At 32.2% G+C, this 19,074-nt stretch overlaps 1 protein-coding gene across 4 annotated transcripts in view; it reads right to left on the bottom strand.

Annotated features, from left to right (window-relative positions):
* The window catches only part of LOC143243115 (coatomer subunit gamma-2-like), a 60,582-nt gene that overhangs the window by 25,215 nt on the left and 16,293 nt on the right, over positions 1-19,074 (bottom strand). For all 4 annotated transcript variants that reach the window (XM_076486919.1, XM_076486947.1, XM_076486986.1 and 1 more), the window contains 4 exons: positions 18,924-18,964; positions 14,649-14,850; positions 7,968-8,179; positions 7,428-7,579 (listed from right to left, as the gene is read on the bottom strand). In XM_076486919.1, coding sequence (XP_076343034.1) covers positions 7,428-7,579; positions 7,968-8,179; positions 14,649-14,850; positions 18,924-18,964 — 607 coding nt within the window. The remainder of the gene's footprint in view (positions 1-7,427; positions 7,580-7,967; positions 8,180-14,648; positions 14,851-18,923; positions 18,965-19,074) is intronic.

The raw sequence follows: 19,074 nt of genomic DNA, 5'->3' as shown, positions 1-19,074 counted from the left end.
ACAGCTGAAAAGGTTAGCATGTTCTGGGGCAAATTTTACATATTATGGTAGAACATACAACCCTGATAAAATTTTTTTTTGACAGGGTCTACCTCAGATTCACTTGTATTGAAACTGTAAAACTAACTGCTGGTTGGCCCAAATCTATGTATTTAAAAGAACAGTGTGCATTAGTCAGTCTGCATGTTTGTTCATACCTCATCAACTTGAAGCCAAATGTTCCTATTGGCTAATTTTTCAGATACTATTACATTTGTATGCATGAAAAAGTGAATTACAGTTGAAATGCATTGTTCTACATGAATACAATCCTATAATGTTTATAAGATTAACTTTAAAGACAGTTATATCAGTAACATAAACACACAAAGAAACACATTAAGTTAAATCTTTACCTTCACATCTCATGATAAATTTCAACAGGCACATAAAAATCAACATTTAGATGAGTTAACCTGCTATATAATCTATGTCACTTACTATTAATAGTAACTGTCACAAATTAATGAATTTTTGATAAGCTAACAGACTGTAAAAGATGAAATAACTAAAGGTTTCACATGGTATTCATATGCAATTAAGACAAACATAAAACAAGAAATTTACAGTCATATGATGAGAACAGATTTTTACACTTCTTGATAACATAATTCACTACCTTATAATTATGATATGTTCTCAACTATCTCAATATAGGTGACTAAAAATTGGCCTGCCATTTGCTAATACTTTAAGGGAGAGTTTGTTTGTTTGTTGTTACGCACAAAACTACACAATGGCTGATCAATGCTGTGCCCAGGAAAAATAATCTAATTTTAGCAGGGTGAACTTTCAGACTTACCACCAAGTCACTGGGTGGCATTAGGAGAGAAAAACAAACAAAAGAAGAGTTATGAAAGAAGTGAAGTAGTGAAGGCAGTTCGTTTTTACACTTTTTGACAGCATAATTTTAAAAATTCACTATCTTATAACAGTTTTATAAAACTACATTATCAGGAGTTCAATAAAGCATGAAATGCACAGGTGTATCCCTAGTTTTGTAAATAAAATCATTCTTCAGCATCGCTTAAAACTCATAAGCTACAGTAATTTATCATTAGACTGTATCTTGTGATGTGCCTTTGATGTCATGAAATAATCTGGCCACAGTAAAAGTGAAACAACTGTGCAAAAATTATGTATTCTCAAGACAGCTAGCAGGGGGTAGTAATAAAATTTTAATTAAAATAAAGTTTTAATACCCACATCAGCTACCACCTGTCTTAAGAATACATTTGTTACTTCAAGTGGGTTTATTGTCATCATGTGTACAAATCAATTACAATAACAGCAAAAAAGAAAAAAATAATTTTTGTTTGTTTGTTTTTTGAATTTTGCGCAAAGCCACTCGAGGGCTATCTGTGCTAGTCGTCCCTAATTTAGCAGCGTAAGACTAGAGGGAAGGCAGCTAGTCATCACCACCCACTGCCAACACTTGGTCTACTCTTTTACCAATGAATAGTGAGATTGACCGTCACATTATAACGCCCCCATAGCTGAAAGGGCGAGCATGTTTGGTGCGACTGGGATTCGAATCCGCGACCCTCAGATTATGAGTCGAATGCCTTAACACACTTGGCCATGCCAGGCCTAAGAATTTTTTGAAACAAAATTAAAATTGAGAAAATAGATAACACATTAAGCATAATGTAACAATATATTTTAAAACATATTTTACTGAGGTATTGCTATTTAATCTAATAAAACTATAGACATGAATAAGTGACAAAAAAATAAAGTTTTCAAAATTAATCTACCAGAACAATAGATTACTTCCTTGATAAAAACCTTGTACTAAATATCACATACAGATGCTTTAAATGTTCAAGCCCTAACATGCTGCTACTACTCAATTTTGTTTTAAAGACTCTTCAAAAATTATGAATATCTTTTGTTCTTTATTTGTTTCTATTTTTTCAATATTGATTTTTGATTTTGAATGCCCAAAACAACTTTTCACTCAGTTTGTACAGTCTGTATGCCCTAGACATACCAGAACTCTCGATAATTAAGTTTATGATTTTCAATTTTTATTGCTTTATATAGAAACTTGGGTTCAAACTTCCTAAAATCTAAATATTTTGAAATCGAATATTTAAAGATGGCAGTGAATGTATTTAATGGGAAATACATTTTCCAATCAGATTTTATGTAAGAAATACTTTTTAGATTTTCCTTTAACTATGTTGTGTGACAAGTCTATGCTCTAAATTCTTCACAGTTTTCCAATTTCTAAAATAGGCTGTTACAATTTCCAAACAATCAGAAAGATAAACTATACATAATTATAAACAATATATTCTAAAGTGTAAGTCCTTATTTTCTCTAGCTTTTAAATTATCAATAAACCTGACCAATTAGCCAGAGTAACCCCTTCTCTCAGGCTTTCCATATTATTTTGTTAATCAACTTTATGAAGCTGAAAGACATTTAAAAGCAATAGAAAGGGAAGACTATTTTTCTCAGGCTTAGAAGCATCCTTTGAATTTGAAAGTATACCAAAATAAGAGCTTGATATGTGTTGAATAAAGCTTCAAACTAAACAATAACATTTTTTACCCTATTTACTGCTTACTTAACAAGCCACATTAATTGTAGTAGTTTTCACACATTTATATTTTACTGACTAACAGTTTTCTATGTTCTAAAATGTACATTTGAAAGTTACACGAAATGTTTTTAGAGAATTACAAATGGTGAAAAAAATGAGGCTTAATGAAGACAAACATGCTAAGACAAGCAAACCTACAGCTAACAAATTAATTACTAAATACATGCACACCCAAAGCTTATACAATTCATTAACTCACATTTAATGGATAAGTCAAAGAATGCATGTCATGACATTGCACTTTTAAAATTTCATTAAACAACTTTATTAGCATTGTAAGTCAACAAAATTGACATTAACATAATTTATTATTCAAATATTGATGTTATTTATCTATTATTGTCTTAATTTTCAAAAAATATTTAGAAGAAAATGCTAAATTTGCCTTTTTTTCTGTGTCATGTGGCATATCTTCTTGTCTTATATATCGGTTTATATTTCATCATCGCTACAATACAACATATACTGAGGTTAACAAATTAGAAACTCAAACTTCAAATACTAAGAAACTAGAATATAAAATGAGAACCTTCCACCATTTTGATTTGCTGAGATGTCAACATATTTTGTAAACCTGCAGGTAGCTTTGGCTGCTACAACATTTTTGGTTTGTTTCTGTTAACCCTCTTGCCATGAGCATTTCACTGCACATCACAATTTTTTAGTTAGTTCCATTTAATTCTTTAATTAAACTACCTTTTGTTTATCTTATGCCAATCAGAATGGCACAAAAATCATTGCTAATAATCCATACTTTAATATGTATTAGTTTTAAGTATGTATGAATTATATATGGCAATAATAAAATCCAATCATGAATTTTCCATATTTTATGAAATGTGTTTTTCTTGGCATTCCCTCCTTCTGTAATATATTTACCAGCCTTCTAATAAATATGACATTTGAAATAAATTATTCACTATAATATTATCATTACTCTGATAAAGAATAATTTTTTTAGCCTTAAATCTTGTTTGGTTACAGAGCTATCAAATAGAAAATCAGACCCCTCTTGCCACACCCACCTGTTGTATCTTTTATTTCTGGATTTGTAAATAGTTCACTTACATTTAACCTTTTGTTTACAGCCTATGTAAATCTGTTCACCACCCCATACACAAGGAATCACACATTTTTTCAGCAAGCCACTGAAAATGTTTCACATAAAATGCTTGCATCATAAGATGTCAACTGTAGTTGAAGAGCTAATACTATATTATTTATAACCAACAGAAAGCCACAGATTAGATTCGTCAAATTATGTATTATGTTACATTGCTTTCTTCACAGAGAACGGTCAACTTCTCTTCCGGTACAAGCTTCATTCCCACAGCAAATATATAGACTATCTTAGATGAATCTGTAAGTGGTATTTTCACACAGTTAGAAAGCCAGAAAAACTGTGATAGTTTTGGGATATTTTCAGCTTTGTGCTTATCTTGTTTAGTGCATAACTTAACTGAATAAAATTTATTTTATGCACTACTACTATTACTGTAAAAAAAGGTTCACTTAAGTGTGATCGCAAGTACTTTATTTCTTATTTTTCACATATACTTTTTATTTATTATTATAAAAGTAGCTATAATGTAAAAATAGGAAACTCCTCAGATTAGTTATAATTAGATTAGATAAAATAAATAATAATAAGTTTTAACGAGGCATGCAAGCAAGCAGTTTAGAGTAGCATGTAAATAATGTAATTCAACAGTGTTTAGTGTGCTGCATGCTGCCCAATTGATTTACAATTTATAACAGCACAAACAATGGTTATATACAGTTCAAAAAACAATAAAATTTAAGTATAAATAGATGTACATTATCATGAGTTTAAGGCTACTTAGGATAAATAAATGTTGTTTTATGTTACAAATTGAAGTCATTTTAGAAAAAAGATAATTTAGATTAATATTGATTTTTGATGGTTACAAGGTTGGCCAATTTGATTATTTTCACCTACTAAACTATCAATGTGAAACTCAGACTCGGCATCGATTTCAGAATCTGATAACAACAAATCATCACTAGCTAATATTTCAGCCAAAATTGACATAGCTGTGTGCTTATGATGTCTGTTTGATGCCATAATTTTAGCAGAAAAAACTGCTAAACTACACCACCAATATCTAGCCACATAACCAAAACACCTGGTAAATACCACAGATTAGCTATAAAAAAAATAATTGCTCAGACAGGATAAAAACGTCCTCCCCATTTCACAAATGGTCAAACGACAAAGTTGAATCGTCTTCTTCGGGACTCAGTTAACTTGTCTCCCTCATTTAAGGGGTCAATTAAAAAAAAATCGACTTTTTTGTATACAAAAGCCTTATACCATTTACTTAAAGCTTACAAAATTTCTTGAAGGTACACAAACATATAAAAAGTTATAGTATAGAAACTGATGGCCAATTTGGGGTCATAAACTCTGTTGAATCAAAGCCAGTAGTGAGAAGCTTAGCAGTAAACACAGACAATCTGTAGTTAATATACTTTATTAATACAAAGAGTAGATAAACCTGCTGTGCTGTAGGTCATTAATAAAAATGTCATGCAAACCTGCAGCCTGTACAGTTCATTAACTCTCTGTATATGGGTTCAGTTAACTTGGTTAGCCATGAAACTATAAATACCATAATCATAAATATATTTTAATTGTATTTTCACAAAATTTAGCAAGTGTTTAATAACACTTCATGCTGTATGCTAAAAATTAGATTTAATAATAAAGAATTTTTGACAAACGTTTTTCTAGATATTTATGAGTCACTTTGAATTAAGGGAGATTTTTATATTAAGAATAAAAATATTTCTTTACATCTTGGTTTTCATGTTTAAATTTTATAATCTCTAAAACTCCATAATGAATATCAAAATGTTTTCAGTAAAAATCTTATACTTTTTTCTACCCCAACATTAGATGTAGTCAAATCATCTGTGGTAAAAGCTGAAAATAGGAAACAAAAATACTTCTATCATTTATCTCGAATGATTGCATATCGTAACAAAAATTAAAATTACTTAACTTATACTTATTATTTAGTTATCATTTTAGTTTTACTGGTTTATTGTTCTCTTCATCTTGTCTGACTACTGCAACAAGAAATATGCCATTCAGTTGGAATGTACATTTTACAGTAAACAAAGTTTCAGGTTGTCATACAACATCTGGCAATGTATATTTCTTGTGCAAGGAGTTATTGTGTTCTATATATATATATCAAGACTTACTTATAAAATAACAGATATTACTGTAAACATACAATAGAATATCTTCATGCTGTTCACAAAATGGCCTTTCTATTGGTTATAAACATGAGGCATTGACAGGTAGCTGTGAAGAGATTCTGTGGTAGATCAATACACTGCTGGCCAAAATCTTAAGACCGATGAACATGAAGAAAAAATATATATTTTGCATTGTTAGACTCAACTACTTATTTGAGTAGAGCCTCGAAAAATGAAAATAAAAAACCTTTTCAGCATTTAATAGGGAAAATGTGAACACTATGAAATTAGCCAAAATACTATCTGGTCAAAAGTTTAAGACCATACCAAAAAGAAGTCCTAAACAAGGTAGGAAATGCCCAACAAGAGGTCTCAGTAGTGAGTTGCATGGCCATCATAGTGAATAACTTCAAATATTCGTTTTGGCATGGTCGATATAAGCGTTTGCAGAAGGCTGGCTGGAATGTTATTCCAAATGATGAAGATGGCTTCACAAAGATCATGCACTGTTTGGAATTGACTTCCATTTCTATAGACTTCCCTTGCCATCCACCCCAAAACATTTTCAATGGGGTTTAATTCAGGCAAACACGCTGGATGGTCCAAAAGAATCACGTTATTCCCCATGAAAAAGTACTTGTGGGCACTGTGGAATGCAGCGTTGTGCTGCTGAAAGATCCAGTCATTTCCACACAAGCAAGGGCCTTCAGTCAATAAGATGGCTATCTCCAACATGCCAATGTAGCCAGCTGCTGTTTGATGCCTCTGTATAACCTGAAGCTCCATGGAACCTCCTCCATTGTGTCGTGTAGAAAATGTCTCCGGTGTGGTATCCTTATCATGCGAGTAACGTTGGAAGCCATCTGGACAATCCAGGTTAAATTTTTTCTCATCAGAGAACAAAACCTTCTTCCACTTTTCTATGTCCCATGTTTGGTGCTTCTCAGCAAAGTTTAACCAAGCTATTTCATGGTGTGGAAGGAAGCTTGACCTTTGACGATGTTTAAGGTTTTTAAAGCCTTTCTCTTGTAGATCTTGAGCTGCATTCTGCATCCATTAGGGCCTTAAACACCCATACTTCAATCCAATCCTCACCCAATTCGAGAGGATTAATAACTGTGATAGCTAAATTCTTAGCTAATGCAATCTATAAAGCAGAAGAATTGTGCATTACAAAAACTTCCCATATATTTTATTCAGCTGAGATGAAGAAAAATATTCTTAATCTTAACATGAAAATACTTTTGCACAAGAACCAGTAAAAAAAAAAAAAAAAAGATATATTCACAGACCAATCTTCAGGAGAAAAAAAACCTTCCTTAAAAAATCTGATTTCCCATCTACAAAAGACTTGTAATGTTTACTAAAAGCCTGTCACATTTTGTGAGCATATACATATGTATAATTTATATTAGAAGTTATGGTATGGAAAGTATAACAAGTTCATAGTGGATAAAAGCCTGTGTGAAGTGAGTTAATATTTGCTATCAGTTCAGTTGAATCAACCAGTTTAATTTTAACTACTGGTTCTATTGACCATTTTACTGACCAGCTTCTTTGGCTTCCTGATTATCTTCAAGGATGTACATGATGGTATCAACAATTGTTTTCTTGTACTCAAAACCTCCCTCTTCTCTTAGCATTGATGATAAAAAGTTCATCATGACACTGTGTTTATGTGGAAACTTCTGACAGAGGGACCTAATAAAAGAAAATTAGGACACTAACTACCCGAATGTTCTCAAATACATTTTGATACTAAAAGTATCATACCTTTTTATTCATATCTTCATCACATTTTCAATTGTTACTTGTTTGTAAAAATAATGTCTTATTCTAGAAAATCTCACTCTCTCAAAATAAACACTCCCTTAAAGAATCACTGAGCTATGCCACTGAATATGACTAAACATTTCTTAGCAGCCTAAACCACTACTGTTTAATAAGATACACTAACTTTATAAAAATTTCAGATCAATAGATTCAACCCTGACTAAATCTTATATAATGGCTAAATCATAACTATTTTACAAGATACTATCTTTATAAAACATTAATATCAACAGATTTAACCCTGACTAGACCTTACCTAACAGCCTGAACCACCACTGTTTTAAACTCATCAGATATTTCTGACATGAAGCCAGAGATCTGTTTCATCAATCTTTCAACACTACTTTCACTACCAGTATTCAACAGGGTTGTGATTGCAAGTGTTGCTATACTTCGGTTAACATCAGTTATAAGGTTCTCAAGATCCGTGTTGCAAGCTGTAACTGCTGCAGGATGAGACATGGCCACCTGGTGACCAATAAAATTCACACAGCATTAACTTTCAAATAATGTAAAAACAACAACAACAACAAAACAAAGCAAAGATTATGTGCTTTATTTTTAATACCATACAACATACTTAAGAAGTCAATTGTCAATATTCAGTACAGCTTAAAAGTAATTAAACATTAGTTATTTTCAATTTACAATAACAGCAAAAACTAGACCTATAAAAAGAGCATCAGAGTGAAGCTGAAACCCAACTTGGAATATCACACTGTAGAAAAAGTCCACAAGATGTGCAGATAATTTGCAAGGGACATTGCAAAAAGTTAAAACACACATCTGTTATTAGCTACTCTCCAGAACACGAGAACTGTTGACACAAGTACACGTTTAACAACATGCCCCCACAACAAATCTGATTGTGGGAGCCTAGCAAACAAAAATGTATAATCAAATTATATTATTTGACAAATAACACTATGTAGCACAATTTTTACTTTTTCTTGTTCCTGGGTAGAAAGTGTTGTTTCCCAATTGTTCATGCCTAAAATAAGTGGAAAAAAGACCTATTCCTCTCTTCAAACTTTGCTTTTGTGACCTGGGAGTGTATAATGAAAACACGAGAGACTATATTTGGGGGCTGATACGTGAAAGTGATTTACTTTACAGTCACAAATCTCAAAAAACTTACTTCTAAACATTTTTGTATAACTTTAATATAAATACATGTAAATCTTGATTCATATGTTGATGTATTCAGACCTTATGCAAATGAAAATGTGCAAATTTGCCCATTTTTACACAGAAAATAGGTTAATTTCTAAATATCATTATCCAGGTCACAAAAGCAAAGTTGAAGGGAATACTGGCCATTTTCTGTACTTTTACAACATATGCAATTAAGAAATAACATATACTATTCAGGAACAAATTTTGTGTCACATAGTGTAATCAAAGTTCCTCTTTTAAGTATTCACAGCTTCCATTCATATCACACTTTTTATGAACTTGTTTTTCACAGATGTAACTACTGTTCCACTACTTATTTCTACAAACATTACTAATTTTTTCAATAAGCATACTACTTTTTTCAAATCTTTTAATTTTATTAGGTCATTTATTTATTCTTACAATTATGTAACTGTTTGTATTTAATTGTAATATGAGTAAGTCAGTATATACAATGCTCTCTTTCTTATTAATCTCTGTGTGTGTGTACCTCACACTTCACTCTTTGTATAAGGGTCTAGCTATATTTTTTTTTGCTAATTTTAAACATTCTTTTTATTTTGTAATTTTAACAACTAAGCCTTATGACAAGCATACACTCAAAATGTAGGAAATAAGTTTTTTTATAAATGTATGTTTTAACTTTTTAGAATATCTCTTTACAGTAGTTTACTATATACTTTTATTTGACCTCTATGGTTTCCACTCATTGCCCATCTGAGCATTAAACATGCTTGATACAGTCTTTTATACCACATTCAAATGCCTTTGACAAATTCTCCACCATTTTCAATCTACCCTTTATCTAGGTACTGTACACAAGCACTTCATTCAGAAAATGCAATCCCTTTCTCGAGATATAAACTAATTGTTAGCAGGGAAGTGAGGTGGGAGTGTGTCAGAGAAGGTAAGTATTACTGGAAATACACTGTCAGTTTAGGAAAATGTTAATTTCTAAACATAACACATGTATGTATGTTGACAAAATTGCTAGAATCCCAGAATGAGAAGATGAAGAGACCAATGCAGGCATAATCCATACAGAAAGTAAATGCATCGAACAGGAGTGTACCAAAGCTAAAAATAAATTAGAAGTAATCATTAGTATAGGTCAGCCCAAACTAGACAATAGATGTTGCATAACTTGGGGTTGGAATTAAGGGGTCGTAGTCCCTATATTCCATGTTGGTGGCTAGGGTCATTGGACCATAATGTTACACACACACACACACTTTTCATTGTACCTCAACCTGTAGCCATAAAGTGATGCATTTCACACCACCAGAATCACAATATGAAAGTAAGAAACACCAATATGGACACACATTCTCTTTCACATGAAGAAGTCCACAAGGCAACATCTAATGTTCAGAATAATGTTTACACTGTACTCAACCAAAGGAACAAAACTCACTCATTTGGTTTAGAATCATGAATATTCATACTCACTCCCCAACCAAGTGAGCAAAGGGTATTTCATTTGACCCTGGAATTATGAAGAAAATATGTAACCTGTGATCTAGGAGTGCCCAGGATGGGACCACTATGCATTCGAAAACACAAATAGATAACAGAGCTCCTTCCATGAACAATATATGAAGGTAACATTGATCAAAAAGAAGGGTCATGCACTTCCCAACAAGATAGCATAGTGTCAAATTACAAGTTGGCTTCCTTCAAGCTCGATCCTACTACTCCTGACATCTGGGAAACATCCAGTGACTAAGAGGACTTCCAACTTTGGCCTCAACTGATGGAGGAGAGTCAGTTTGCTTTAAAAAATGTAGTAAACCTTTCAGAGCACTGTCCCTCAAGATCCTACCCCTGTTCTATACTAGTGGAGCTTAAGAGTCCTAATTACCCTCAGTTTCCATTCATTGAGGTGGCATCTTGAGGGACAGTGCTCTGAAAAGTTCACTGCATTTTTAAAGCAAACTGAATGACTGCAATTTATTCAACTTGAATATTAGTAAGAATGGGTAGAATCCCCCTTAGTTTTGCTCATTAAAGTCCATGAGTGGCAGTCCATAATAATACAATAACATTCAGTAGGAGCTTAGATGGTCTTATGGAACACCACATCCTATTTTAATAGAGACTGTTGCAATCTGTAGTAATTACAGTGGAAGTGATTGTTGGTGTGGGATTAGAAAGCATGCCTACTTAGGCAACACCAGCTACAGAGTGGATTCCAGTGAGAAATGAAGGGACTCGAGAAATGAATATATGATTGAGGAAGATATTCACCTCTGGCTAAAGTGTAACAGATGTAGTCAGAATAACTACAGGGAGTAGTAAAAAACCCTCAGAAAAGGATATTGCCAGATCATATAAGTAATGAAATAAGAAAATATTGGGAAGAGTCCACATATCATCCAGCACAATGTCTTCCAAAAGTCAATTCAACCAGGTGGCTAATGACATAGAGATGATGAATCTGGTAAGATGTGGCACACAAATATTCTTCTGTCACAATAATCCATTATGAGCCATGCAGAATCAATTTCTGAAGTCATCTCATTATGGTACTGGGAGATAAGTTGTGGAAATTGAGGGATCCCAGTGAATGAAGAATTAATTTCTAGTATTTTGAAATGAGTTAATAGAGGTCACATAACACTTGAGGGCTCTGACAGGACATAATAAACTATCAGGATCAGAGAGGTCATAAAGGTGAGGAATGGGTGGCAAATGAATTGGTGAGAATTCCTTCAATAACTGTCAGTGTCTTTGGAAGAAAAAACATATCAGGATAAACCATGACAAACATGGAATGACATCCAATGCACGTGGATTGCAAAAACTCTGACCAATGACATTCACCAGCCAAAAGTAACAAAAAATACAATTTAAGCAAAAAGTAAAACAAAGAACACAAAGCTAAAGGCTCAAAAGTAGAATGAGACAATGCATGTAAAACAACTGCAGAATCCCAATTCAATAACTGAAAAGGTTGCTTGGACCAAAGAATACAAAAGGATTTAAGCTAACCATATAGTAATGGGGATTCAAAACCTTCAAGATGTTTGGAATACAGAAAACTTGTGAATTAGGATGTGTTGTATAAAAAGTCACTGTAGATGAAGCAAGACCCTTCTCAAATACCCATATCATAAAAAGGGATATAGTGGGTACTTTATGATGAAGAGAGTTTAAATTATGTTTAATACACCACTGATGATAAGTACACCATTTTCACTGATAAATGGCCAGAGGGTCTATGGAAAGATTTAAATACAGATAAATCTTACAAGTCAAACCCTTACATTAGGCAAAGGACAACATAACTTCCAAGCATGAAGATTGAGTTTCCAAACATGTGGATGTCTGAAAAAGGTGTGTAAGTGGAGTAGACCAATGTGTAAAAAAGGTGGAGGTAAAAACTGAAGAAGCAGAAACCACATTTGAGTTATGGGAGTGTGGAGATAAGCATCAGTAACATTAAATCTAATCATCCAGAGCCCTGATGTAAAGTGGCATCATAGAGTGAGCTGAGGCAGATCAATTACATACCAATCTCTTGTTTTCTTGGGTACAATGAATAAATGGAAATAAAATCGTGGAATAATGAGATTGATCCTCTCTACAACCCTTTTGACTAACAACTTTTGTATGGCCTGGGAACAATGCTCCACTCACCATGGATCTGCTGAAGGTGAAAAGGGCAACACACTGTGATGTAGACTGAAATACCTACCCATGGATCTCTGATGAAAGAACTCCAGATGTCCAGAAAGTGATGTAATCATGATCCCACTTCTCCCCAAACCACAGAACAATCACTTACACCTTCGTCATCAGTCTGTCCAAGATGAAAATTCTCAATAATGAGAATGGCAAGAAGCCAACAACAATATAGAAGAACGTAAACAGGTTCTATCAATTTCTGACTCTAATGCTCATGAGACTTCAGCAAACAACATAACTTCTGGAGGGCAGAAGACAATAAATGTACTTTCTAACAAAGCATCTCTACCTGATAAATCCCAACAACAAACCAGCAGAAGACTAAGGAAATAACTGAAGAAGACAAGCTGACTGATATAGATGTCAGCAAAATCCCCAATTCCTCTTCAAATTGCTGAGGAAAACATTGATAAGGTCCATCCAAATGTTAGATTGAAGATAAATACCCCAGGACACTGGTGAGAGTAAGATATATTAAAAAAAGCTGTGATCTGTTTAAAGTGATCAAAGGTTCCAATCTAGACTTGCACAAGTCCAAAATGGAGTCCTCCATTGAAAACCTAAATATACCTCCTCCTGGCAGTGATAAACCAAAATATGTTAATCCAATAAACATGAGGGTCAAGGCACATTATTTCATTGTGTAACTAAGTGGCAAATCTCTCAGCATGAAGAGCAGTATCAGGAGGAGGAGGAAGAATCATGTAGTCACTTGCTGTCCTTTCTGATAACAAGGAAGGAGTAGAGTCAAATGCAATATAACAGACCAACATAACCTCACAAACATAAGTAACGAACTAAAAAAAGGAGCTGGAGTTGGCTGATTAAAATTATTCTCTGTTGAGATTGACCTTGTCAAACAAGTAGCTTGAAAAAGCAAGTCTAAATTCTCACTAATCATCCCCTGGCCATTTACAAAAGCTGCCTCAGTATTCCTGGAAAGACAGCCCTGCTCAGCATGTCTCCATCTTGCAAAAGAACATATCACAGATACCTTCAATTGAGAGCAACTTCTCCCCTGGCTGTAAACAAACACCAGATTGTCGCGATGGAAGAGGAGAGATCCTGTCAACTTTCTTAGTAGAAATATTAACTTGGGAATTGATAGCCAATAGTATGTTGTTTTTTTAAACTGATTTGTACATATTAATGAAGATACAATCATAGAAAAGTCAACCATGTTCAAAGTCATAATGCAAACTGTGAATAATCACAGCACTCCTATTGACAGAAACCCATGTTTAATGCTTTGCCAAGACCAAATGATTACATTATCTAAATAAAATGCTTATATACAGAACCTAGATGGAGGGTGCATTGAAGTTGTTGGATAATTTTACTAGCTAAAAGAGTTTGGTAAATGCATTTGAGAAGAGTATTATAGACTGGACTAAGCATGTTCAAAGTTCAGATGGGCAAAGAGTGAAAACACTTGGAGCAACAGATGTATTGCCAGCAGAGGTACACATGTTCTAGAAAGAACTGCTTTGTTAAATGGACACACTCATTATTAATGATATTTTTGGCCATAATCTAAATATCTTACAAGGTTTAGCTAGCTTAGGGGATTTAAATTAATGCTGAATACATATAATAAGCTAACAACACAAAATTTTTGTAATAGTGCTATACCAATATTAAATACAATAAAAAATCATTTAAATATACATGCATTTAAATATTAAGCAGTATGATCAATACTATACCTTGATTAGGGAACAGAAAAACACTGGTTGTTAGCTAGAACTACTGTGACAGAAGTACATTTATTTGGACAAGTGTAACTTAAGTATAATATGCCAATTTATTCTCAGATTTGTTCTTGTACATATTTTGACCAAAGAAAACTTATTGAGCCACCCCCTTTGTCTAGTGTAATAAATTAGGGTTCATTTATTTACACAGTAAGATCTTATGATATAAATGGGCATTATCAATATTCATCAGATTTCTATAAATATAAGTCGCTTTTTTGTTCAATACCCATTTATAAATCTGGTTTAATATAGCAAGTTATACAACACAGTTTATATATATACACACACACTAATAAAACACTGGAAAAGTAGCTTACCTTGTTTAGTGTTCTGACGGCAGCAAATCGAAGTGTTGGCTTTGAAGAACTACAGAAAAGCTGCAGGACTGAGATGGAAGGTGCCAGTTCACGTGGCGTTGTTGACTTCAGGTTAACAATAGTGCGAGCTGCTTCGTATACAACCATTTCATTCTTGTGCCTTAGACAGCTTTCTATGAACTCAAATAAAGGACTGTTGGGCCTAAAAAAAGTAATAAATTAAATATAATGAAACCTGAAACTTAAAAAATGTTTTAACACATAACGGTCTAAATAATAAGTACCAGAACAAACAAAATAGAAGGAAGCTAAAACTAATTCATACATAACACTTAAATTAATATTTAGGAATAGCAAGAGACTTGTTGGTTTACTAAGGTTGTCCCATCCACAAATATACACATATATAACTCAAAACTAGTCTTCCTCATTCAAGCACTTGTCAAGCCTTTCCTTAAATTTACTGCATCCACAACATCCAAAGACAACCTATTCCAAAATCCAACTACTTTGTTAGAAAATAAAACTGAGCTGAAGATGACATTTTTCTTGCCTACCATTCTCATAATTAAGTACAAATACACAATTACAAATGATGCAACGATATTATCAGTACCATTAACAGCTTTAAACAGCTCAGTCTGAATCCCTTCAGCCTTTCATTTTCAAGAGAAAATTTCAGAGATCTTAACCAATCCTCACATAATAACATTTCCATCCCATGTTTTAACCCAGTGGCCATCCTTTGAATCATTTTCAACAACTGAAAATCTTTCCTACAGCAAGGAATTTAAAACTGAACACAATACTCCAAATGTAGCCGAGCCAGTGACCTATGAAATTAAATTATAACCTATTTAGATTTCATTCAAAACTTCTGTAGATACAACCTGAAATCCTATTTTCTTTCCCAGTAGGAATTACACACATCCTTGATTAACCGTTTTGCAATGGGTCAGGGGTCAAAGGCCATGTCATCACATTTGTTGACTTGAATTCTAAATGTTGTTGAACTACTATTTTATGAATTTAGGTGAGTAAGTCTGGAATCAAATTGTAGATTATAATTCAAACTTTAATATTATATATGAATTACTTTCTTAATTTAAATGTCATTAGTAAAAGAATACACCTAACTATAGATTTTTGTGAGTCACATGATATGTTGAATGCAACACTTTAAAATTTAGACATTTCTGATGTCAAAATGCAAAGTATATAGTTTTGTGCAAGTTAAGGACTCAAATTACTAATATTAGCAAGCTATGATATAAAATAAGAAACACTTATTTTTTTACTTTGCTGAAACATGGCTTATTTTTATTTTTGTACACAGTCCCTTGTATACTGTTACTACAATATGTATCATGTTAAAAACCATTCAACAGATTAGAATGTCTCCTGAGGGGTTTCCTTAACCATTTTAATCTGTGAAAAGACTACCATGTACTTTGGAACAAATTTAAAAAAAAGGTGGATTGTTGTTTGTATTTGATATGCTCAAAGTTTCATATTTTTTTAAGCCTAAATAAATCTTAGTTACTGAGCTTAATAAATTATAATGAAATTCTATGATATCAGTATAGTCATTTATGATTTTTTGATTATTCAAATATATATATATATATAAAACAAAAAACATTGTTTGATATCCTCCATGTGTAAATTTTAAAAGGTTTAGCAACTGAGTTCAAAGGTCATAGCAATAAGAGAATTGTTTGTTTTACTTCATTTAAGTGTTCTGTATTTAAAAAAAAATAAACTTAATTTATTTCTCAATAGTAATAATCTCTATACATATATAATGTACAATAATTGAAATGTGAATATGTATTACAAAATATTAGTCCACTAAAACACAGCCAAGACAAGGAAGACTAAAGGTCAGTTTTACATAATAAGATACATGAGTGCATGTCTACTACATCAATGTAAGTTATGTAATGTTAGCTATGCATGACTTGGAAGGTCAATGTAATAAAAAAATAATAATAATTGTGTATGTATATATATGGAGTTGTTGGACTTAAGCTACTTAGACTAAATATTTGTATTTTCATGTTATAATATGTAGTTATTCTAGTAAGAAAAAAGCGTAATTTATATTGATTTCCTGATTTTGTTTATGATGGTTACAAGGTTGGTCAAGTGACAGACTCCACGTAGTTAGGGTACAGAAAATAACATAAAATATAAAGTCTTAATGAAAACAAACGTTTGAAATGTATTTAGGAGGTTTTAGAAATTACACAAATAACAGTTGAGATTTTTGAAATGAAACTAGTTTTCATTAAATCGTAATATGAGATCACTTTGCACTCAGTCTAGTAATGAAACAGTCTCAATTTTAACAAACAAGTCTTTAGTAGAAATATTTCATTATAATATCAAATTTTTGTGTACAAAAACATTTTTAACCTTGACTACAAATCTATGTAATTTTGTGAAGACACACATGTACCATAAGTCATAGCACAAATATTTAACATGTACAAATGTGTGAATGAACTGGTATATATTGTACCCAGTCCATTGCAAAAGGATTAAAAGAGCCTAACCCTGATAACTTAATATAGCTTTGGCTCCAAGATATTTCTTTAAAGATCTCATTAATTTAAAAGCAGTTAAGCATCTCTCAACAGCCACTGCTTTCTAGTTTTAGTAAGTTACATTCAAAATTAATTTAACCACTTTATTTTAAAGGTATACTCATACATACATCATAAAATGTAGATAATATTTCATATTCTAATAGCATATAAGTCTTATATTTGTATTTTTATAAGGCAGTATTGAAAATATCTAGATAATTTTTACATTTGTTCTCCAAGTATCCTCTCTTCTCTGATTTATTTAACACATCTCCAAGAAGTGTGAAATTTAAAGTACATTACTTATTATTGTGTTTTCATCACTCTAACAAAATTTTCACCAAGATTGATAACAATGAATATTGAATAATATTTTAAAATACAATGTATGAAAGTTAGGAGTTTTATGTTATTTATCATAGCAGCTACTCCCGACATGTTTTAAATTTCCTAATCTGAACAAAGAACAGGTACCTCAACTTGTAAGATAATAAAATATCAGTGTTAATATATTTATAATGTAATAAATTTAAAAATTATTTAGGATAAACAAATGTAGTTTCATATTAAATTTTAAAGTAATTCAAGAAAGAAAAAAAGGGTAATTTAGATTTTATCTAGTGGTCACAAAGTCAGTCAAATTGACCAACCTGGTATGAAGTTCTGGTACAGAAAATAACAGATAAAATATAAAGTTTTATTTAAAAAAATTGTTTGAAGCCTGTTTAGGAGGTTTTAGAGATTATACACTAAATGAGTTGAGATTTTTGTGATGATAAAAAGTATTTGTAATCTGAATAAGAAAATCACACTGCACTCAGATCAGTATACAAAAATATTATCTATATACCCAGAAAAACCTATAGTAAGAATACTTCATTTACAAAATTTGATTTTTTTGCATACACAAAGCTTGTAATGTTAACTAAAAGCCTATCAACTTTCTTGAAAATACACATACTGTATTAAATGTTGCAGGATGAAAAATGTAAAAAGCATAAAATGATTATAAGGTTGGTCCCAGAAACTAACTAGAGTTTACGGAAATCAAAATAGAAAGTTAATCCGTGATGACAAGAAAACTCACTTGTAGAGAAAATTATACATGTATAAAACGGCTGGTATGGGTAGAGAAAGCTCTATGTAGAGGAGCAAACAACGTTTCGACCTTCTTCGATCTTCGTCAGGTTCACAAAGAAAGAAAGAGATAATTGACCAATAGCTGACCACGTGTTTAAAAGTGGTTGCGTAATTGAGTGTAGGAATGTAGAGGGCGTGCTTAGATGTTGGATTGTATTTATTAATAAAAGTATAAAGGTGTTCCTTTGTATTGGTTTATTTTGGGCTTGCATTGTTGTATACATATATTAATAAATATAATCCCACATCTAAGCATGCCCTCTACATTCCTACACTCAGTTACACAACCACTTTCAAACATGTGGTCAGCTATCGGTCAGTTACCTTTCTTTCTTTCTTTGTGAACATGACAATAACCAATGAAGGTCGAAACGTTGTTCGCTCCTCTACATAGTGCTTTCTCTATCCATACCAGCCGTTTTATACATACATATATGAAAGAGAAAGTTATTAGTGGTAAATGAAAGTAACCATGAGCAAATAGCTTCAAACAAAGACATTATTATCTGATGACATTATTTGAAAAAAAAAAAAGGAATAATACCTTGCATCGTCATCTCTAATTAGTTTGTTTGCAATTCGAATCTGAAAGAAATTAAAGTGTCAGGATTAAGTAAATTAACAAATGTTTAACACAATCACTTCAAATTTCAATAACAAGATAAAACTAAAATGTTTACTCAAGACTTTAAAAA

The sequence above is a fragment of the Tachypleus tridentatus genome, chromosome 1, assembly GCF_004210375.1.
Source record: "Tachypleus tridentatus isolate NWPU-2018 chromosome 1, ASM421037v1, whole genome shotgun sequence".
Taxonomy (NCBI): domain Eukaryota; kingdom Metazoa; phylum Arthropoda; class Merostomata; order Xiphosura; family Limulidae; genus Tachypleus; species Tachypleus tridentatus.
The sequence above is the reverse complement of the archived record's forward strand: the minus strand, read 5'-3'. Positions and strand labels throughout refer to the sequence as shown.